The sequence below is a fragment of the Ochlerotatus camptorhynchus genome, unplaced genomic scaffold (assembly GCF_037179485.1).
Source record: "Ochlerotatus camptorhynchus isolate MF236.1 unplaced genomic scaffold, CSIRO-AGI_Acam_v1.1 ptg000322l, whole genome shotgun sequence".
In the NCBI taxonomy this organism is placed as follows: domain Eukaryota; kingdom Metazoa; phylum Arthropoda; class Insecta; order Diptera; family Culicidae; genus Ochlerotatus; species Ochlerotatus camptorhynchus.
In genome coordinates, this window is record NW_027040810.1 from 484,031 (window position 1) to 508,458 (window position 24,428).

Below are 24,428 nucleotides of genomic sequence, written 5' to 3' on the forward strand. Positions count from 1 at the left end.
CAATTTTCATCTCTCAAGAACATTCAATGCTACATCTTTTTCCTTGTCATGCAATTTCAGTATACTATCTTGCTCCAATCTATTTTCGGTTATTCTTTTATAAGAGAGAACGGTTCGGATTCGAACCCCGGACTTTAACGAACAGGTAGCGTATTCGGGTCAAATGGAGTGAATTAGCTGAACGTAGCGGGAACTAGTTGGTTTTTGTATGACAAGTGTAACTATATATATATATATATATATATATGTGGACGTACGTTCCTTGGCGGTGAATACATTTATGAATTTAATTGTAAAAAACAAACGTTCATGCAATATACTTAAATGTAAAAATTGTATAATAGGAATTCTGTGCAAATAAATAACTAAATACATAAATGAAAAAGCGTACTTGTTACAACACGACACACTCCCGAAATTCAATTAACGTCTTGCTAGCACGAAGACTCTAGCAAACGATATCGACGACGGATGGTGAAAATTTTCTCTTCCAAAACTACACTTGGCGGTTCTTCAACACCGCTATCTATTATGCCCGTTTGATCGGGAACTGGACCTAAACTTTTTTCACTTTTCACTTTTCACACACCGGTATCTACTTGAACTTTTGAACGAATTAAAAATCAGTCCGAAACGGCTGACTTTTCACGGGGTGTCGAGCACCGCTGTCACCAGATGCGTGGCCGGCGGTCATCCAAAAGCACTACCCGACACCGATTTTAGGTACAATCCGACAACCTTTATTCATTCATTTCTACTTATATATACCCTAGCATACTTCTCCTGTACTAAAAAGTTCATTCTACACTCTATTCTCTCAGAACCACATGCTGCTGAGAGAAATATCAAAACAACCTGCTGCGGCGCGCGTTGCGCTGTTGTGTGAACTTGAAAAAAACTGGTATCAGAAGCAAAATTTAAAGGCCCGCGCTCGGGGTGCCATCGGTATACCCTAGATTCCTTCTTAATTGTATAACTCTAGGTCACTGTCTGTGACATAATGTGACGGCCCATGATAAAATGCCTAACATGGAACGGGGCCCGTCTCACACCGACGTCGAAGAACTAGCTGCACCCCGATCCACTCGTTTTGCTTCGCAATCCTTGCAGTTCCAGTCTACCTTCGCTATGCTCTCATCAACGCCCACACACTCGAAATGAAACCAATCTCCACAGGTATCACAACACACCATCCGACTGTTTTCCGAGGAACCACATATTTTACAGGCATCGTACAATATCACTGACGATTCGTTTCGTCCATGAGCTTCTTCTGAATCAGAACCTTCACCGGAATCTTCACCGCGATTCGACCGTTTTGACATACCGTAAATTGACCGCACTCCCCGATTGAATAAACGAAATTTCTAATTTGTTGCAATGACAACGAAACAGTTTCCGACTTTTTAACCTCACTTTATTTGGTGTTGTAGGGTTAGAAATTTCCTAGGGTATTAACATAATTTACCAATTTTTAGCAATAGTTTGAGTTTATAATTTTCTTAGTGTTCTAGTACTTACGTTCAGTGTTTCTCTTGCATGTAATTAGTTAGTGCTGGTTTAGCGCGTAGGGTACCGCAATGTATGCTGCAATAGTTAATCATTGTTGTTTTTTGTTTCACAATTTCACAATGTGTATCAGTTTTACCTGTCGTAGCGTATCGAATAGAATTAACTTTAGGAATAGTTCACTGTAGATTTAAGTAGCAATAAGTTTTAGATGTAATTTAGCTTTCTCTGTAGATCTAAGTAGACATAATTAGGGGAAACGCTCCTATAGTTGCGGTACGTTAGAAGCGTTTGGTTCCTATAGTTGTGTATTGAGTCTCCATGCACAACTATAAGAACCTAACGCTTAAACGTACCGCAACTATAGGAGCGTTTCCCCTATTATTTTTTACTATTGTTAATGACCATAAGTCTTACCACTCCACTTTCTACGTTCAATTTTGCCAAGTAATACTGCATGACATTTAGTATATCCTAGTGTATACAACTAGAATATTTATCCTAGTGTATACAACTAGAATAAAGGCCTAACAACTTTTGTAAACAATGACTCGATGATTTCTAGAAATTCAAGACACACCCACGTGTGTCTTAAATTACAATTACAAAAGTTGTTAACCCTTTATTTGTTATTTATTTAATTACATCAACAGGCTGGATGAAGCCCCAATGAACCTTTCAGTGCTAGTAGCAATAGATATTAATTTTAAGGTAGGTTACTTTTATTAGTTTAGTAGTGTTAGTTGTAGTGCAATGTCTGTTGCTATTTAAGGGGTGCGGCGTAGCTTACTACACTTTCCCGATGGTGGTTCGTTGCGGCTGCGGTCGCAACAAATGGGGTACGTTAATTGATTTGCTTGGGACCAATAGGCTAGTCAAGTAGTGAGCCAATTTAAAATCGTTAGTTTCCACCGGTTGGTTATTCCATAGAGGTAACTCTAAGACTAGTAGGTCCCGAAGACACGTGCTCAACTTTTTGGCTCAGCTCTGGTACTATTTTCGGTCCCAAGCTAATCGATGCACCCCTCGAAACATAGGAAAATCCTCGAACCCCTCATTTTATCTGTCAACCTTTCATAGCGAATCAAAACAAACATAGTGTTGTACTGTTCTCACTAAAGACTTATCAAAAACCTAACCCCCTTAAGTACTTATCCCATAGGTAAAAATCTCAGATCACAGGTATAAAAATGAAACTACAATGTGTAGAATCAGAACCTACCAAACTAATAATAACAAAAGGTTTTAGTAAAGTAAAGGAGAAAAATCTATTCAAATATCTAATAAGGAAAAAATCCCAAAGGCTTGGTAGCCATCATAATGAAGTAATGGAATTGGGTTGTTTGCGGAATTTGACAGAATTTACCCCACCCGTGTCCCCTCGAGATCGTCAAGTCGACGATGACAGGAGCACATATCGTGGTAGGGGTAAACAATAGTTGCAATTTCCAAACCTACGACTGGATGCCTTCCTTCAAATAACAACTGAAGTGCGGTAAAAAATCGGTAGAACTGTTTCAAACACACAGTTGGTACTTGAGCGGGTCGGTTTTCATCTCTTTTTGCCAGTGGTGGCGGGGGGGGGGGGGACACCCCTCACCATCCCTCTCCAAAGGAGGAGTTTGGTAAAGAGAGATGAAAAAACCGATTTGTACCTTCCTTAAAAGTTGTCCTAGCTCGCTTGTCTAATATCTATATACAATCTTCACACTGCCGTACTCTAACGGAACTATCAACTCTATGCTTTCATCTCCTCCATCTATCGTATAAAAAAAAATTACCACTACAGTCTGTTATTTGAAATTAGCATCTTCAACTAAGAATTTTCAAGTTTTTCTCCAACCACCATCTTGAATTTCAAATTGTCCTCAGACATCGATTTCCGGTCCCTACACACTTAAATTGTTTCGCCGATATTCCAACAGCCGAGTAATTCCGCAATTTATTTTGCTGAGATTCAGTAAAACCATTTGCTAAGACTCAGCTAACAAATAACATTTTGCTAACAAACAGATATTTTGCAGATATATCAGCAAGAGTAAATGCCGAGGTAATCGGTTGTTGGAGATTTTACCGAGCTAGATTAAGTGTGTACACGTCACCCCAATTGCAAAAATATCCATATTGAGGGGTATTTGACAGAATTTTCAAGTTTTTATCCAACCGGAAGCCACCATCTTGAATTTCAAAATGGTCTCAGATATCGATTTCCGATCCCTACACGTCACTCCGACTCCAAAAATACCAGTTTTGTGGGGTATTTGGCAGAATTTCCATGTTTTTCTCTAACCGGAAGCCGCCATATGGAATTTCAAAATGGCCTCAGACATCGATATCCGGTCCCTACACGTCACCCAGACTCCAAAAATACCCATATTGAGGAAGCTGAAGAAATTATTGGTATAAAACAATAAAAAAGTTTAGTGAAAGAAATTTAGAAGTAATAAATTACCGACAACCGCAACCAAAGCTTATATAACTCCAACGGTTTCCATCTAGTCGACTGCAGCGAAGGTTACGACTCTTGAAATCGTCACTTCAGTACGACTTTCGTCATCGAAAAACGACTGTGAAAATAAGGGGGAGGTAGCTCATCGATTCTTCCGGTTCGCCTCCTAGCATCGTGCTATAAGGTACCAGGCGATAACCAGGGTAGTTGATCGATAGCTCGATGACGTCATTTCGTTGGCGTCTGCAATGGGAAATTTTCATAGCATGCGTTGACGATGGTACGTTGTCGAGTTGTTGAATAGCAACTATCGTGGTAACTCACCGATTACCTGTCGATCTGCCAAATTTGGAAAGACGTCTGCATTGAATTGTCTCATATAATAATATTCCGCCCACTATATCACAAGAAATTGCGAGTAGCTGAGTGGAATGGAGATAAGTTAAGCATTGGGTACATGACCAAGTCTCCCCTGGGTGGTGCCAGAAGATGAGCGCAATAGAATCATCAAGTTGCCATAAGGCACGGAATGAGACTATTGCATGGCTGGGTAGTCAAAGTCTTCCATTCGTTAGTCATTTCAGGTGGATTAGAACAGGTTTAGGATTAGGGTGGGCGTTGGCCAGATTTGGATTTTTCAGATATAATTTTAAATAGGACCTAGATTATTTAATACACTAGTAACCTCAACTTCTCTCACAATGTTTCATTGTGACTAATCAACACTCAATGGGTAAAATATAAAATTTGCGGTAAATTTGAAAAAAAAAGGTAACTTGGCGTGTAGAGCGCACTGCCCACTGGACGATTCTGAAGCCTGACCAAGTGAGTGGGTTACGGGTTTATTTGATTGTACGTCATTTCCAAGTTATATATAGATACATTCATACCATTGGCATTTTGTATTTGAGATAAGACAGAGACAGGATGCGGAGGACCTGCTTAGGGGGAGCGTAACCCATGTGATGGCTTCCATTTATTAAATAGTTCAGATAGGCTGGAAATGATAGGTTCATGGTGAGAAAATGTACCATATGGTGCCCGTTCACTGATCAAAATTAGATTCAAATCGTCAGGCCCTGCCCTGTAATAAGGGGATTGACGATGATTTGTCAAGTTTCATTTTGCATTTGCATATAATTGTAAGTTTAGGTTTGCTTTTGTAATTGTAAGATAGATAGTTTGCCTCAATTGAAACATTGAGTTGTATAAACTTGACGAATCATACCTCTAAAATAGTAGTAGTTACAGTGCCGCATTATCTAACAACCACTGCCTGCAACTAATGTTGGAGGGGTCGGCAGGACTGATTACGGATCAAAAATAACATAACTCTAACACTGAAATGATCCCGAAACTAACGCTCATTCATTGCACTTTGAGTCATAAAGTAGTTTTATTTATTTTCCTACTAATCTATCTACACACTTAGTTTTTTCTACCGAGCTCGGCTGTGCGGGTCTCGGCGGGAAGGGGGTTTCGCTGAGATCTCGGTGGGAGTGACATTTGATTGCTGAGTCTCGGATAATGCCTTTTCTAATAATCTGCCTACGTTTCTTTTCTTTGTTATCTACTTTATCCCCTTTTTATTTTTCTGCTCTTCTTTCCTCTTCTCTTCTTTTGTTTTGCTTGTTTACATATAACTAATACTAATACCTCCTTGTTTTCTCTCTAATTTGTCTACTATGTCCCACCATCACGATGAGAGATGAGCTACCGTACATGGTACACGCTCATATACACTCCCAAAATAGTATGCCGCAAGTAAGTAGGGTAAATGTCGGCTTCAGCACCCATTGACTGTTTTCGGCAACCAAAATTTAAACGTTAATTTCACTATGTTTTCCCATCAACACACTTCCCTGAATGCATCCAAACGATTCTTTAGTCTTTCAGCTTCAATCTGATTGTATGTGTACGTCTGAGCAGTCCTGTTATGGCAGATTTTTCTTCAAATGAAGCATACGTACTCTAAAATAGGGTTGATTTCAAGTTGCCGATAATAGAACAGCTGGTTAACACGCAGTTCTAATGGGAAGGTTGCCGAAGAAAACGAGGCTGCCGACAATAGTCACACTCACCTGAGAAGTTTGGAGCGTTGTAAAAACGCTTTCAAACAGTTTTGAAGAATTCTGTCGATTAAAATGGATAGAGAAGCAAGCAGCAGATGAATGTAAACCAACAGACACGTCATATATGTGCGTGACGCTGAGAAAATGCTAATAGAAGTGTGGACACTGCTTAGATTGACGAGAATACGTAAATTCCCCTATATCACAGAGGCAACTAAAGATCCAGAAACGCCGATAACGCTGAAGATAATGAGCTGTGGTGATTTATATGACTATATAGTATTATTTATTTATACTAACCTAAACACAACGTGGGGTGACCCAAATCCAAACGATCACTAACCAAAATAATAGACTTATCTTTTTTCAACAGGTGTAATTTCGTTTAGTTCTGTTTCTCTCTTTTCAGCAAAACAACTACAAAAAAACCTCTTTAACTCTTCTCCATTCTTTTAATCTCCTACTATCCCCTATAAATGTATCGGAAACTAGTGGGACTGTCTGTGCAAACAGAAACAGGCCTGCTAGTGGAAGAAGGTCGTTATAACTCGCTTAACTCGTTTTCGGATTTGAGAGATCGTCGGTTACAGTGGCCTGCTTACTGAGCAGGAAAACGCGGTCCCAGGTCCTTACATATCAAAGAGATTTATCGTAAAATCGCTTGTGTATCGTGTATTTTGCGAAACTCGTTGTTGTCGTTAGTTCCGGGATTGAATGGATACAAAAATTTGAGCAACGGTATTATGTGATATGAGGGGCTCGGTGGCCTTAGAGCAACCGTTTTTGCTTACTGAGCAGAACATCATCACAGAACATAATCTCAGGCCCATCCACATTCAAGATTCGTCAATCCTTTTATTTGTTAATATGACTACATGGTAATAACAGCAACTCGGTGATTAAAAAGGTGCTCGTCTGCCTAGTGGCAAACGTTTTTGCTTACTGAGCAGAAGATCGTGGGTTTAGTCCCAAGCTCCTTCGCGTTATATGATCGTTAGGACATCAATTCAGCTTATCGTTTACCAAAACGAACCCTGCTGCAAACCCAACCCTCTTATCCAACATCCCAGTGATTCCTCGTGGAAGTGCAGAGGTGTTCTCGGCTTCCATCAAAACGAGTGTCATGTCAACACAATCCTTCCCATTCCTTTCTTGACCTGTGTTCGGGCGCGGCCGGCGCTGGTATTGCCTAATTTAAGATCACCAGTTTTTACACATTGAGGATGATTGCTAGTCCCAAGCATTATCTATTGGTTCTCTGTGTAATTACAGCTGATCTGGCAATAACAGAGTAGCAACCGTGGGCGGTCAATCAACCTCAACCTCAACCTCAACCTCGAAAAACGACTGTGAAAATAAGGTGAGAGTTCATCGGGTTCATAACAAGTGACTTTTCTCACCTCAATCGCCAGCTGGAATCGGGTGACACAAGTGACTCGAGTCACCTCACCTCACGCGCCGCGCAGAATAACCCTGATAGTCCCCCCTATTCTGCGAGTCACGTGATTCTCTCCCTCACCGGTGAGGTGACAATAGTCACCTCGTGTGAGGTAACGCTTCATTTTATTTGCACGGAAAGTCACCTCACACGACGTGACAATTGTCACCTCAGCGGTGACAGAGAGTCACGTGACTCGCAGAATAAGGAGGAGTGTAAATTCATGTCATCTAACCAAAGCAAATAAAATGTAAATAGATTGAAAAAACTGGATGATAGCTTTAATATTTTTTATCGAGAAAACCGTTACAATAATTGTCAACAAAAATGAAACAAAAAAGTTCCGAAATAAATACATATGTATTGTTGTATCCATACCTGCTAGAATTACATTTTATCAGTATTTCCTATGAATAGCTAATCATTGTTTCTTAAAAATTTAACATCTACATTAACAGCCCTAATTTTTATTTTACAAAACAGGGTCACTATTTTACAGTACACTATTTTACAGTACACTTTACGTTTCAACTGGTAAGAAATAATATAAACTGTACACTTTGTAATAAAGAACAGCTTACTTCGTAGTGTAATTATTTTATCCGATCAAATTATAACGACTTTGCCGAAGTATAACCAGAGCTTCAAATTTTGAGATCAATCGCACACGTCAAACGGGAAAACGAACAAGTGCAACGAGAATGGCGGGCGAACCAAAAATCATCTGTAATGGGGATCTATACGTAATTGAAAATTAAAAACACAGTTACCCAGTAGTGAAATTTTGAAATCAAATTCATTGATAAAATTTAAAGCCGTACAATCAACTTCCAAACCGAACAAACAATCAACTGATAACGATGTTGCACTTAGTCCTTTTCCTATCGTCTCATCGCTGGCAGATAGGCCGAATACGCTGCTGGATACATGGAATTTTGCTGTGCGCGTTGAATTGCTGAAGGGTCCTGATATTGTGACTGCATATTCATGACCCCCATTTGCACGGGAATCTGTGTAGCATTGTTTATAAATCCTGCCGCTGGGTTGGTAATATAACCACCAGTTGAGGAAGGCTGTGCAGCCGACATACGATACGCTGTATTCAATGTACTATACGGTGACATTAGGTTAGGGCTTATGGCAACATTAGGACTGACCCGACTTGAACTGTTGCTCATGTGCTGAATTGGAGCGGATGCAGTGTTCCGTGACAGGCGCCCTCCGCTGTTTTGCGACCCTGTTATTGGCGAGACGTTCATGTTCCCTGTGTAGTATTTGTGGTAATTGAGTGAAGGCATCTGAGCTTGGATTGAAGCCGGTGGGGTGGAGATGTTTCGAACCGTGTTTTGGTTGGACATGTGAGAAGATGGCGATGGTGTAATGGAACCACCAACATGGGAATGATGATTTGGTGGAGGGGTGATGTTGATTGCTCCTGCTGGTGAGGTATTACACGAAGAACCCACCATGTCTACACTTGTCGTTAACTGCTGCAATTTCGACAAACAGGATAAAGAACCCTGTATCACATTACCCTGACTAACGGTGCCTTGGATGTTTCCAGCTTGACATGAATTATCGATCTGAGGTGTCGGTGTCGGTGTGGGTGTCGGTGTCGGAGTAGGTGCCGGTATAGGTGTGTGAGACTGTGGATGACTCACATTGCCGGATTGAATGTAGAAATTATTGGCCGACGATACTGCACATGAGGAAGGCGACGGTCCCAGACGCTGATGCGGACTGTGAAGGCTATTCGGTGTTGCAAGGCTTGTATGGCTACCGGACATCCGATGTTGTATCACGGTTGTCATTGGGACGCTTCCATAAGATGTCGGCGATTGTGGATATGCTTGACTAGAGATTCCTAATTGTGATGTAATGTATCCAGATTGGTGCATATTTTGAGAATGGTTTTGATGATTCAACGATGACCCCGTAATATGGCCGTACGATTGATGCATCTGTTGTTGCAAGGCCAGCTGATGTTGATGTTGCTGTTGCTGTTGTTGCGATACGTTCTGTTGTTGCATCGATTGTTGCTGTGCTTGTTGATGCTGATGATGACCAGGACTGGTTAACGGTTGGATAGCGCTGCCTACCGGTGGCGTTGCTCGGTTATGATGGCGCTGTTGTTGCTGTTGCTGTTGTTGATGATTGCTCACTGGAGTTGCTGTGTTTCTGCTAACCTTTGGTGTTGTAGATCGATTTGTGCTTGAATTTCGATTGTTTTGATTTTGCAATTGTTGCTGTTGAACCTTACCTCGTCCGCCCCCACTATTGGAACTGTCTATATTTGGATTATTATTGATAATGGCCATCGATTGCTGCTGTGGACTAGAAGCTGGTACATGGGTATGCATATTCATCTGTTGTTGCATCTGCGTTTGGTGCTGCTGCTGCTGTTGTTGTTGTTGTATTGAGCAGTCCGAGTACTGATTAACTTGATGGGGTACAACGCTAGATGGCCTTATACTTTCAACGGAATTTTGAGCCGTCATATCACTCGATATGCTAGCAGGAGATTCCAAACCCAACTGAGTAACGTCCAAATCGCACTGTCCATACTGGTGTAAACTGTGTACGGAATTTGTCGTCGAATCGGGTGTATAAACACCAATGGATTGCACTTCCTGACCGCTCCCACTCTGTTTCAGGTCTGTTGCTGAGATGTTAGAAGTGCTATTTGTAGTTTCCTGGTGATTTAGCTCTTCGTTTGAATAACTGACTTTGTTAGACACTATTTGTTGATGCATGCTTTTGTTCAATACCTGTTGATTGTGATGTGATTGTTGTTGCTGCTGCTGCTGCTGTTGTTGTTGTTGTTGTTGTTGTTGTTGTTGTTGGTGTTGTTGTTGTTGTTGTTGATGCTGTTGCATTGTCAACATCTGACACGAAGCAGACTGATGATTTACATTCCCATGAACTGGTTGCTGATTCTGTTGTTGTACCTGGCTCGATTTACTAATCATGCAATTTTCATTCGCTTTGTTTTCCATTTTTATTTTGGAGTTACCCTTGATGGTATTGTGGCTTGAGAACTGCGTAGCACTAACCGACTTGGCACACGAATTCCCATCTACATTTACCGTCATATTAACTCCAGAGATTTGCTGCTGCGTTTGATGATCAACCACGCTGCTCTTGTTGTACTTTTGATCCTCCATAGTCTTGACATTCTTGTTCTGCTTATGAACATCGATGCTGTTGTTGGTGGTCGTCTGATTGGATTGATTCTTTTTGTCCAATCGCTGATTTGAGCGTTCCTTCGCTTGATATGATTGCTGGTGTTGTTGGTATTGCTGTTCTTGATGTTGCTGAAATGCAGTTTGGTACAGATTAGAGGGAAAGCTTCCATAGGCCATGGATGTTGCTAAATCGAGATGAAACTTGTTGGGCGATTTTTGGCTAGTAGCATCTAGATGTGATAAGTTGTAGCTTTGGTGGTAATACGGATCCAGCTGCCAGTATTGAGACGTAGTATGATAATTAGGCAATTGATTGATAGCCGGAAATTGTGGAGGTATTTTGTTAAGATCAATGGTTTTCGCATCATGCATACTATGCTTTGACGAATACTTTTCTGTCCTTGAACTAGAATTTACCATCGGAACACTTCCACTGGCTTTGTTAATTTCCTGTTGTGTAGTGTTTGGCTTGAGCTGATCTGTACTGAAACCACTTTTCGCGCAACTGTTCCCGTTTCCCGTAGACGAGTTTTTCATAGCCTCTTTCTTGATACTTTCAGGCCTCTTCGGAGTGCTGCTACTGCTACTATTCCCACTATTGTCTTGCTCAGTTCTGACTTTCATTTCGATTTTTGATTCAGACTTAACAGAGGCGTTTTGTGTTTTCTTTGCTTCGGACTTGTTCTTTTTCAAGTCTTCAGCACCCGCACATTTTTCTTTCGATTTTTTGGGTTCAGTACATGACTTTTGCGTATTTTCGTACACGATTTGATTTTCGTAAACGTTTAATAATTTCGGCTCAAGGGTTTTGATTTTTTCCGGTCCGCTATACGTCGTTTGTTGAACCTGACAGGTTATGTCGGTTTTTGGAAACTTTGTTGGTGAAGGCTCTTTTTTTATATCCATCGGTTTGATACCAGAAGTTGCCTGCTCTTCTCGTATTTTGGCTGTACTCGATACTGGCAGTGCCATATTGAAACTTTTTACATCGTCGCATTGATGTATAACGGATTTTTCTTTGTGTTGTTCAGCTTCTGCTGCAAATTGTTTGTTAGCTTCCTCGGCTGCGTTTTTTATGAACTTTTTTTTATGCGAACCAGCCGCTTCTATTGTACTAACACAAGTGGGATTATCGGTAATTCCCTTCTCATCAACATCTGTTTTGGTTATCGACTCATTTGGTTTCGCTTTAATTACAATTTTACTCTCTGTTAAATCAACCGTGGAATGTTCAATTTTGGTTTCCTTTTCCGAACAGTTTTGCGAATTGTCACTGCTAGATTTTACATCAACAATAATCTTAGGCCTTCGAGATTCCATATGTTTTTCATAGTTTTCATTTATTTTTAAAACACTCGCCGTATTACTACTGCTACAGCTACTACTGCCTATATCGCTGTTCGGATTTAGGGAAGGAAAAAACGTGTGTACCTGTTGTTGAGGTTCTTTCACAGTGCTTGTAACACCTAAAGTTTCATTTTCTTTGATAACTGCTGTACTCTCATCAGCTCTCGACTCTTCATCTATCTTTGTTTCCGTTGCAGTTTGTTCGGTTACCAAAGAGCTTCCTGGACCAAATTTTGACTCCGTTATAACAGAAATCTGTTCACTGAGCTCAGTAGAAAAATCGTCTTTATTTTCATCGTCTTTTTTCTCACTGGAAAGGTTGTCCTCAGCTATTTCTTCAGCAACATCGTCTTTCCTATTCCATAGCGTTTCCAATGCATCCTTCGTCGGCGGTTTATCTTCAGGCGCTTCCTCCGTTTTCAAATCTGCACTAGAAATAGATTGGTTACATGAAGCGGTTTCCTGCACAACACTGGAACATGGCTGAACTACTTGCACACATTCTCTTTCTGGCGTGGGAAATTTTTCATTATTGTTCACTGCATCTTTAATCTCATAATTAATAGTTGCACAAGTATGAGATTCCTCTAAAGCGTCCTTAGAATCAAGATCTGCCGGAACATTATCAATTGTGGGATCGACTCGCTCCTGGGATAAAGACACTTCGGTAGCCAGTTCTTGACTCTCTTCTTCACCCTCACTTTTACCATTTGGTTCACTTACCACAGTTTCAATAACTTCTTTTTCGATGAGGGATGCTTCATTTCCTGAATATGTAGGTACGGATTCTTGGTCGCAAGTAACAATACTATCATTTTTGTTATCCTGGATTTTCCCTACAGTACTGTTGTCGGTGTCTGTTCCAGGATCTTCGCTTTTTTTACTGGATTCTAACTTTTCAGTTTGAATACTTTGCAGAAACGATATCTTCCGCTCATCTAGCTTCGTTGGAGACTCTTTTAAACTATCCGCTAGCTTTTGGTCGTTCTCATATCCTCCAATCGTCTTATTCAAATCATCTTCCTGTGCAACAAGATCCTTTGCTGGTGATTTCTGCAAATTATTTTTATTCACAGCTTCTTCTTCCATCTCGTCATCTGCTTCGCCGGAAGAAACCTCACTTGAAGAGTTCAGCTTCTTACTACTACTACGTCTTTTCCTATCTTTTGGAGAAACACTTTTTGCCTTCTCTGGTACGACTTCCGAACGTACATCAGCTGCATTTTCCTGCTGAGAATCCGTATCACATTGATTGTCTTCCTTTGATTCATGGGACACTGACTTTGCTCGAAGCATCTCAACTAAAGTAATTTGCTTCTTTATGACTGGTGACGAAATGGTCTGTCCATCACTATCTGCACTCGAAACACAAGTGGAAGATGCCGCTATTCTACTAGAATTGCGACTGCTAAACCGTTGTACAGGACGCCGTTTTATCCTTCCGGGGGGCACTTCTGGAATACGAAGAAGAGAATGTTTTTGACGCTCCTTTTCCGTATCGCAAGTATTCACGTCATCATCTGAGGTCATATCTTGATCAATATTGACAGTTCCCACGGCAGCTACAATAGATTCTGACTGGTTTGATATTCTCCGTTCTGATATACGACGCCTTTTCTTAGCATCAAGCATAGCCTTGGGTTCTTCATCCTTAATACTTTCACTTTGTTGTTCCTTAGACCTCCTGGAAACACTTGTTTGTTTGATAGGATCTTTTGAAACTTTTCCACCATTTTCTGGACTTAGCCGAGCCCGTTTCTGTTCAGTTGCAGTGTTTTCAAGGTATTCTGATCTTCTTCGCTTTCTGAAATGCTGGTCCTCAGATGCGTTAGGCTCCTCGAATTGTGTCGATCTTCCACCGAAAGCATCGTATGTGGTTTCGTTGTATTTGTTGGGCCTCACACGTTTTCGACCAGAAGACGTTGCTTCCAAGATGTTAGACGAATGTTTTTCGATTTTGCTCATCACAGGGGTTGGAGGATCTATCACCACTGCTTGTTTTTCAGGTGTAGGTTTCTTGAGCAACTTGGACTTAATAGACGAATATCGCTTGCCTCGTTTCTTCACACCTCTAAACTCTTCGCAAACGTCACTCTGTAAGGCAGCTACAACAGAAATTGGATGTTTACTGGTGTCCGGCTCTGGGGTCTTGATAACATCGTCAGATTTCTCTTGTTTCAATCTTTTATCAGTTACAGACAAAATGTCCGCCGTTAGTTCAGTGTCGACAAAAAATGGTACAGATGATAATAGCGGTGTCCACCTTAAACATTCATTGTCAATAGTACGTCTTGTTTTTGACTGCACATATCGTTCATAATTCTTATCAACAATGCCCCAATCCACGCAGATTACAGGTTGGTATACTTTAAGCCCATCCTTGACCACCTTTATATACTTAATAAAGTTCAACAACTGAAACGCTAGCGCTACATCTGCAATCACAATACCTGTTTCATGGGAAATTGTTCTCAGAGAGACGATTCGGTTTCTACTGCGATACAAGTAATCCAACACCACCGATCGCCAGTACGCATGATACGAAACGCGACCTAAATCAGAGAGCGGTTTCTCTGGAGTACCGGGTTGACCTTCTTCGCGGCTTAATAGATAGCTGAAATCAATTAAAAATCTGCCAAAACCCTGTCGTTGGTACTGTGGCATTGTCATTATACAGGATACGTTGTACTTTTGCTGGCAATGTTTCTCTTTAGAGAAGTAACCTACTAGATGGTATCCCTTACGGTCGTACTTAGTTAGGACGTAGAATAGGAAAGGTTCTACATCATAGTACAAGGTCTTATGATCTAAAAACAGCTTCGCTAACAAACAAAGATTCTGGCAATATATTTTGTTTGCATTGCCGTCCACTTCAAAGATTGAGATGTCGTTACAACGGTAGATCTCCGTTCCTGGTGGATGTCGCCATGAGCACTTGTCTTGATGCCGCTGCAGAACAGCCTTACTTTTGGTGTACTTCAAGCAAAACTCACAAAGAAACAACTTAGGTAATCTGAAACAAAGAGATCAAAAGTGTTACACAATTGTTAAATACATTTATCTTTACTCAAATTGAAAGATTTTCATCCTCGAACTCTCAAATTTAGATGATACTTTTTGGAGTTATTCTTTAACTTTATAGTAACGTGCGATACGATGTAATGAATCTTTTCCATAAAAAAAAATTACCTCATATTATATTATATTTAGACATTATTATAATATATTCTGACCATATTTTGTACTTGCAAGCAAGTTTGCAAATACTCATTTCAGCTAAAACAATGTTTTTCTAAATTATGAAATAATTAGATGCCATGATCATATTTTGAATTGGTAGGATACAAGAAGAGGTTGCAAAGAATGTGTTTGACATATTAAACCTGTTTGTTTCACTTCATGAGAGTCACAATCAGCGATTTTTCACAAACTCACTCACTCACTCACTCACTCACTCAGCGATCAGAAAATCGCTGATTGTGACTCATAGAAAGCAAAATTTACAGGTTTCATGTTTCAAACGCATACTTTGTAACCTCTTCTTGTAAGTTACAAGTAAAACATGCCATCATACCATCTTTTGGTTTTATTATTCCGAAAAATATTATTTTAGCTGAAATGAGTATTTGCAACCTTGCTTGCAAGTTAGTAGAAGTAGTAGTAGTAGTAGAAGTTAGTAGTGAAAAGTGTTTCTTACACTGAAACCTGTCAATGTCGCTGTTGGCATTAGTTTTTAGTAGGTGCAACGTCTGCCCGATGAGTGCACCCGCCACGTCGAGAGCCTGAAGTATCTTGAACAGGAATTCCTCGATATTTCCGATTTATTTCTGGTTCATATGCTAACGATCGCCATGGACAACACAACCAGGATGGCTTGAGAAGGCACACAGAAGAAGGGAGTGCTACCCAAGTATGCGCAAACCAATACGCTCCTGCAATCGAAATATGAAATGTTGGAGAGCTGCGAAACAGCTTTCCAGAACGCAGCCCGCTTCCAAATCGACCCCGAAGTACAAGCATTCCAACCGAAAGCAAGTAACCCGAAGATCCACGCCGCCGCAACCTCACCAATCAGCAAGGAGGTTTGTGATTTATGCCAAGGTGCACATCGCAACTACCAAGGTCTGCACAACGGGCACAGCCCCAAGGAGTGTTCATCGCCGAGGTGCTGCCAAAAGAGTCAGAAGCGGCTCCATACACAACTCCACAACGACGAGGTAAACCGAGAACCGAAAGCCAACGTGTCCGTTCCGAAAGAAGAAAAGTCCCGGACAGTTCAACTGAATAGCACGATAGCAAACCCGCCATCCGCAAGAGATATACCGAGCACATCCTGCTCGTGTAACTACGCCGATTCAACGAAAACTGTGTTCCTGCTGACAGCGGTTGTCAACGTGCTGGACGAAAGCAATCAACTGCATTCCTGCTGAGTACTGCTAGACAGCGGCTCACAGGTAAATTTCGTAACAAACAATTTTGCAAAAGAGTTCAGAGGCATCGTCTCTACATTCCGATCTGTGGCATCAACGACGTCAGGACTGTTGCCCACGACAAGGTGATGGTTAACATCCAATCTCGACTCGACTTCCAACCACATGTGGAATGTTTGGTTACCCCCAATTTGACAGGTGTCATCCCGCCAACAAGAATCGACGTGTCATCTTGGAACATTCCCTTCAGCGTCCAACTAGGCGATCCGGAACTCTACAAACCGGACAAGATCGATATGCTTCTTGATGCAGTTATTCTTCAAGTTGATGCGACCAGGACATATCAAACTCGACGACGACAACCTCCCCGATCTCCGTGAGACCTGCCTTGGATGGGTTTTAGGTGGTGTATTCACTAACATGATCAACGTCAATCAACCACAACATGCGCTCATTGTATTGTTGGATGACATCGAGGAATCCATTCAACGATTTTGGAGGCTCGAAGAGGTGCCAGATTCGAGTCCTCTGACGAAGGAAGAACAGGAGTGTGAGGCCACGCCACCCACCAGCGCGATCAGGTGATAGTGAGGCTACCGTTACCGGAAGTAAAGCCTTTGGTCCCCGGTTCATGAGTTGATGGGTCGATATGTAGGGGGTCCAGGTGTGGGAGCTGCCTCCCTGGCATCGGTAGCATTGGTGCTCAGCACGGAAAACAAGATCGACGGAAAACAAACCAAAGGAAAAAAAAAGTAGTGCAGTGATACAGAAAGAACTCTATGACGTCATACTCAGGTTTTGCAAGTACCCAGTTGCATTCACAGCCGACGTGCCGAAGATGTATCGACAAATCAAGATGCATCCAAGGGACACACACTATCTCCGTGTCTTTTGGTGTGAGCAGCCGTCACAGCTACCTGGTGATTGCAGCAGCTCGCCGATGATGAATCAACCGATTTTCCGATCGGTGCACAAATCGCCAAGGAGGATTTTTACGTCGACGATGCACTTTCCTGTGCAAATTCACTTCCGGAGGCCCTCGAAGCAGCAAGGCAGCTGGAAGGCTTACTGAAAAGAGTGGTGTTCCAACTCAAAAGAGTTTTTGGAGCACATTCCTTACGATCGACTGGAACAGCCCGTTCCATTGGAAGAATACGGACCGAATGGAGGCTTGCTTTAGTATCCAAAAGCCGATCTTTTCCTCATCGCAAGGCCGGCACAATGTCCTACGAAATCCACAGTTTTGCCAACGCATCAACATTGGCGTATGGTGCATGTGTTTATGTTCGAAGCCTGTTCTCCAACGGTTCCGCCAAGATGAAGTTGCTGAGTAGCAAGTCCAAAGTTGCTCCACTACACGACCTTTCAACGCCTCGAAAGAAACTGTGTGCTGCATTGCTACTAACTCGACTCATTCAGAGGATTATCTCAGCCATGCAAATGGAATTCCGTGACGTGGTACTCTGGTCGGACAATCAAATGGTCCTGGCGTGGATGAAACGATCAGCTGATCGTCTCAAGATTTTTGTCAGAAACCGAATTCACGAAATCAATACCAACACTGCATGATATCGCTAGTGCTACATCCGATCTGGTGATAATCTGGCAGACATCGTGTCCAGAGGTCAGCTACCAAACGATTTGACATCCACTTTAATCGTCTGAAAAGATGGCGACATCTACAAAACATGCGTGAGGCTTTCTGGAAATCTTGGTCCAGAGATTATTTGTGCAGCCTTTAACCGAAGTTAAAGAATACCAAGACGACATCCAACCTTCGCCCAGGAATGGTAGTTCTACTGGAGGACAAAAATCAACCACCGCTTAACTGGAAGCTAAGCCGCATCATGCAGGTATTCCCAGGGACAGATGGATTGGTCCGTGCCATCGTCTAACGGAGCTACCTACCGACGATCGATCAACCGGATCGCAGTTTTTTTCCGATTGAGGACAACGAGCCACCAACCCTGAGTGCTGTTGAATCTACGAGTCAACCGGGCGGAGCATGTTCCGTGCGACACAAGCCATAGTAGCTTCCAAAACACAACGCAAACGATCACCCAAACCACCCATCGTGGCAAAAACGCACTCCAGGTAGAATGTAAAGGACATCGAACGAGAAGGGAGAAGCACTATATACTTCTTTTCAACTTGCACACGGCACACGCAAGTATATAGCACCAAAAGTAGCAAAATACGATAGGACGACTGCTATAAAAGCGACCCAAGCCAGCCAGCGTTTTTTGAGTATTATTCCGACCACCATCGAAGTTACATCCGACCAGTGAAGTAAGAAAGCAATCTGTAGAGAAATAGTGAACTAGTTAACATAAATTCAATCGAAAAGAAATGCAGTCCACTTCCAACCCACGGTAAACGCGCCAAGCCAACAGCTTATTTAGATTTGTATATATTAGAATTGCTCTAACATTGAATTACAAAATGTCGACAAGAATCCGGATTACCATTTTTTTACTAAACCATGAGCGGTGTAAACAATATTCCATTGGTAGGTTAAAAAAATAACGTAAACATTTTTTTTTTAACCTACCATTTGATCCAGTTTTTCATTTTGAGTTTGCCGGGATTTTCCAAACGGCGATTTGGAAAAAAAAATTATACGCCAAACGACTTTGTGCCAAGGGGGCTTCCCCTCGGTGAGTATTTACTCTTCATGAAGAACCCTTTGAAAGCAAAATTGACAGGTTTCAAACACATACGCTTGTAACTTACAAACAACAAACAATTTGTGCTGATTAAAGGCTTAATAAGCATTTTTTTTAGCTGAAGAAGCATATTTTTGCCTGAATAAGCTCGTATTCTGCTTTCACTGATTGTTGGGAGGTTTTATGTGTCAAACACATACTATTCAACTTCTTCTTGTAACTTACAAATGAAAAATATCATTATAGGGTAAAGCACTACGTCGGCATAAGCGCCCATTTCCTCATATCGAGTAAAAACATCAAATATATCAATGATTTCAATGTGAACGTATCAATTATTGGTTCGGTACGATAGTGCAGTTTAGTTGCAAAACAATGCCTATAATAAAACGTAATATGAATATTTCCACCATTCTTCTCGAAAACAAAAGAAGCGCTCCTAGCGATCAATTTTTCAGCCTTCTTCCGTATGCCGAAGTGAATTCAATGACGTTTCAATGCAGGGTTGCTCTCACTCACTTGCTATAAAAACATATTTTTCGGAATTATGCAATCATTAGATGATATAATTATATGCTGCACTTGTAAGTAACGAGAAGAGAGTTTAAAGTATGTGTTTGACTCATAAAACCTGTCAATTTTGCTTTCAGAGCGTCACAATAAGCGATCTTATGATTCGTGAGCGTCCACTCAGAGTGAGCACTCACTAGTCGTAAAATTGCTGATTGTGACGCACTGAAAGCAATATTGACAGATTTTATGTGTCAAACACATACTTCACATCCTCATCTTGTAATTTACAAGTACTAATTATCACTATACCATCTCATAATTTCATAATTCTGAAAAACATTTTTTTATAGCAAGTGAGTGGAAGTAACCCTGTCAATGTGTTTGGTCGGAAGTTAATCTCATTGGAATTGGAATTGGAATCAAGAAGCAGTGTTACATTTTTAACAATACATACTTCAACAATTTGTGACTCTTATCAAATCTAACGGTACGTATGGAAAGCTAAATCATTTTTGAAGTCATCTTTGATATAAACATTTTTTTTTTTTTAAACTCATTCAAACAAGAGAAGTTAAGTGCGGGATGTGCTTAGTAGGACGGTAATTAGAGCTTAACCCTACACAATGATTTCATAACTCCGAAAAACATTTTTTATAGCGAAGTGAGTCGAATTGACCCTGGCAACAACCTTGCTCCGCAGACAGTGCAATTGCTGCAAGCAACATGGTTGTATAATGTTTGTGAGTGTTCATAACTTTATTTATTTATTTATTTCGTCAACCAACGTAGACTAGTACATATTAGAATACAGTTTTGTTTTCTTAAATTTATTTATTTATTTCGTCAACTTTGGACAAAAGGTTAAAAGTATAATTTTTCTTTAATAAAAATTAAGCAGTGTCAGCTTTACTATTTTTTATGAGTTATAATGCCTTATGGAGTAAAAATATTGTTTTAGTTTATGCCGAGACATTGTAAAGTCAATGGTTTCGCAGTATTGATTGTAAGAGGCCATCATGCGGTTTAATGGCCCATATTTTGCATAATTTGTACGATGATGTTTTATGGCAAATAAATTTCGATTTCGGAGTTGCCGAGTAGGTGCATACAACCGCCTGTTCCCCACCCCTCTTTTAATGCGTATAAGGTCCTTAACAACTGTGCAAAATTTAAAGAATTTTGATATAATCTGGGAGAATTTGAAATTTTGCATGGGAAAATGTATGGGAAACGGAACGATCCTATTCATTTGTGTTTACCAAACATTCACATAGTGCTTAAAATTCACCAAATCTCGAACATAGATTGAGAATACTATACAAAACAAGGTTTTTTTCCTTGATTTGGTTTTCCGTACTGAGTACCCTACCTATCAACTCATCATCAACTCATGAACCGGGGACCAACAGCTTTATATCCCTTTCCCCCGAAGGAAGGCCTGATCAAAGATTTTATGCCTCAGAAAATCCCTTCGGCGCCGACTGGGATTGAACCCAGGCCCTTCGGAGTGAGAGACAGTCACGCTTACCACTACACCACAGGCGCCACTGGACAAAATAACGCTGTCGAAGACTGCTAATCGATTTGATCTTTGTACAAAAAGTTATTAATCTTTCACCAATTGTTCCATAATTTACAACAAGCTCATAATATTATAATATATAGGGGAAATGGCACTAAATGTTGGCCTATGAACCTAAGATTGGGCCCATCGCTAAAAATCGGCTATTTATCAACTGTATCTAGATGAATGCGTCATTGGGACGGTCCTAATGGATATTTTTGGTTGCTATTGAAAATTTAGTCGATTTCTGAAGTTATGTATGGGCCTAAATTAGGGACACATAGGCCGACATTACATACATTTCCCCTATATATATACTTCGACAGTGTATATACTGTCAGTAGGGCAGTATAGCGGCGCCGGTGGTGTAATGGTAAGCGTGATTACCTCTCATCCCACAAAAGGCCTGGGTTCAATCCCAGTCGGCGTCGCCGGGATTTTTTGAGGCATAAATTCTTGATGGGTCGATAGGTGTGGGTCCAGGCGATCGAGCTGCCTCTCTGGTGTCGGTAGCATTGGTACTAAGTACGGAAAACATGACCAACAGAAATGAAGGAAGAAAAAAAAACTAATATAATAATAACTTTTTTCTCAAAAGTCTAATCGGCGACGAACCAGCCTTGGATTGAAAGTCTCCCTAATAAAGACGCAACAACAACAATCAGAAGTCTGACCGGTTTGCAGGCTTCGACAACGTTGGTTTGCATAATATTCTCAATCTATTACCGAGAATAGGTGAAATTTGAGCGATATTTGAATTTTTGGTAAGCAAATTAATATGTTCGTTTCGTTTCCATACACAATTTAAAATTCTCTCGCAAATGCAGATCATAACCAAATTCGTTTAAATATGACACCGTTGTTTGGGACCTCTATACCCATCGAAACAGCAATATGGAACAGGGGGTTGTGATCCACCATACAAACTTGACCCACGCTAGTACTCACATTATGAAACGTTTAGATACGGTGACAAAATGTATCATCGTATTTCACCCACAAGTCAAAAAATTCACAAAGTACAAATACAAAAAAAAAACTGGTCAGGTAGGGCAAGAGTGCCACCCCAAATCATTTTGAAAATAAACACATTTTCAATGCTACCTTACCCATTAAACTGTGAATGAGCATTATGTTTAAAATGAAGTCTCACAAAAATTACAAAAAATCAATTTGGGCTGATGTGTTGAAAATCGAAATCTATCCATTTAAAGCAGAGTGACACACATAAGAAGACCGCGCATAACTCAAGAACTGATCGTCCGATTTGAGCTGTCTTTTTGTTGTTGTGTTCACTTATAAATTGTAGCCACGGGAAATCGGTATGAATTTCATTGATTTGCCATATGAAAAATATTTTTTTCTTTCGGTCTCTGTTCCGCAATCTAGTACCAATAGGCGAAATCCAATAGAAATTAAGCGATCGTTTCAGCCTCTGGTGGTGAATAAGAGAACCACCAAAAGAGTGATGAGGGCTGAAATTTTCGCCGTAAAGCATAGGAAGAGGAAAATGTATTTACCCTTTGTGATTAATTTATGCATCGCAGGTGCTTGTAATCATCATCCACATGGAATATATTGTTCTCTGTATCGATTTTGGAGTGAACCGGCTGGTGCTTCCTTATATTTTTGTTAAGAAAAGTGAAGATTTATAAACTACCCCAGCGGTTATGATCTTCCGGATTTTTTATGTGGTGTTATTTGAGCTTTAAATCCTTTCAAATATGTGAAAAATAATAAAACAAGACCCCTCTCGATGGAAATATGCAAGATACGCATAACAATATGCGTTAATTTGAGATGTAAAAATTGTAATTTTGATGTTAACACGGTTTGCTTGAGAGGGAACTCATAATCGCATAGCGCACTCTACATTGGTAATGCAGCCTATAGAAACTAAGCGATTGATTCCTGATTAATTTATCCACCGCAGGTGCTTGAAATCATCATCCACGTGGAATATTTTGTTTTCTGTATCGGATTTGCAGTGAACAGGATTTGCACCAGCCGGGTGCTTTCATATATTTTTGAAGCGAAAAATTAAGATTTATAAAATTGTCGCAGCGGTTATGACCTTCCGGATTTTTAATGTGTGGTTATTTCAACTGTAAATCAGTTCAGATCTGTAGATAATCGAAAAATGAGACCACTCCCGATGGAAATTTGCAAGTTGTGCAATAAAATGTACATTATTTTGAGTTTTGAAAATCGTCATTATGATGTAAACAAATGGATTGGATGACATTTCCTCTCCATATCGGCTAGCGCACTCTGCATTGATGGTGCATGAAAAGAGCCTATCACCGACGGACATCTTTTGCCATCCATTGACAGCAATCGAATGTGCAGGAAGGCAGCTTCCACACCTGCGTAGGATATCGCACCCATTCAACACACATGGGCCGGGACCAACGGCTTTACTTCCGCCTTCCGAAGGAAGACGTGACCAGAGATTTTTATGCCTCTGAAAAATCCCACCGACCTCGGCTGGGATTGAATCCAGATCCATTGGGGTGAGAAAGCAGTCACGCTTACCACTACACCACTGGCGCCGGCTATATGAAAAATAATGTTGACACAAAAATTATAAAATGGAGAGACTGTAACCAAACCATGGACGTTGAGAATACGGGGCCGTGTTTTGCCACTATCTTTCAACGCTTGGGAAAATTAAACTGTTAAAGGCGTAAAAGAGCTACCTCAAAGTTAGACGAAAATCATTCATAAGTCACAATCATGAAAATCCATATGTGTAGTTCAGAAGTCGAGCCATATGATATTCTTAAGTTTATTTACTTCAGTGTAGGGTAAGATGGGCCAAAATGGGTCAGCTAATACATTTATTAATGTATTTGTTTGTCAAAATCAAAAGGTTCAACGCAACCCTAATGATGGTTGAATGGTTTATTTTTTTCAAACCAACATTGGGCTACATTAAGCCTGTTGACAAAAAAAAAAACAAGTGGATGACCCATCCTGCCCCACCTTACCCTACTTTTGACGGGATTTGAGCAGGTTTATAACACAAGCCTGAATACCATTAGCCCGAATGTAACACATGCCCGAATTTAACTAGCACGAAAATAATAATTTTAGCAGATTTTTCCTTTAGGCTAAACCAGTGATGTCGAATAATTAACCCATACGTTTATAAAGCATTTACTGAGCATGCTATTAAAACATGGACGCATAGTGGATTTACGATACATGTCAATCTTTAACAGTTTCTGTAATAATACATCATACTTTCTATTT

General features: G+C 40.6%; 1 protein-coding gene across 5 annotated transcripts in view; it reads right to left on the reverse strand.

Annotated features, from left to right (window-relative positions):
• Window positions 1–7,731: 7,731 nt before the first annotated feature.
• Window positions 7,732–24,428, reverse strand: part of LOC135707875 (histone acetyltransferase KAT6B-like) — a 70,879-nt gene continuing 54,182 nt past the window's right edge. For 2 of the 5 annotated variants that reach the window (XM_065229777.1, XM_065229780.1), the window contains exon 7: window positions 7,732–15,013. In XM_065229777.1, coding sequence (XP_065085849.1) covers window positions 8,350–15,013 — 6,664 coding nt within the window. In that variant the 3' untranslated portion in view covers window positions 7,732–8,349. The remainder of the gene's footprint in view (window positions 15,014–24,428) is intronic. The other 3 variants (XM_065229781.1, XM_065229779.1, XM_065229778.1) reach the window with 3 other exon arrangements.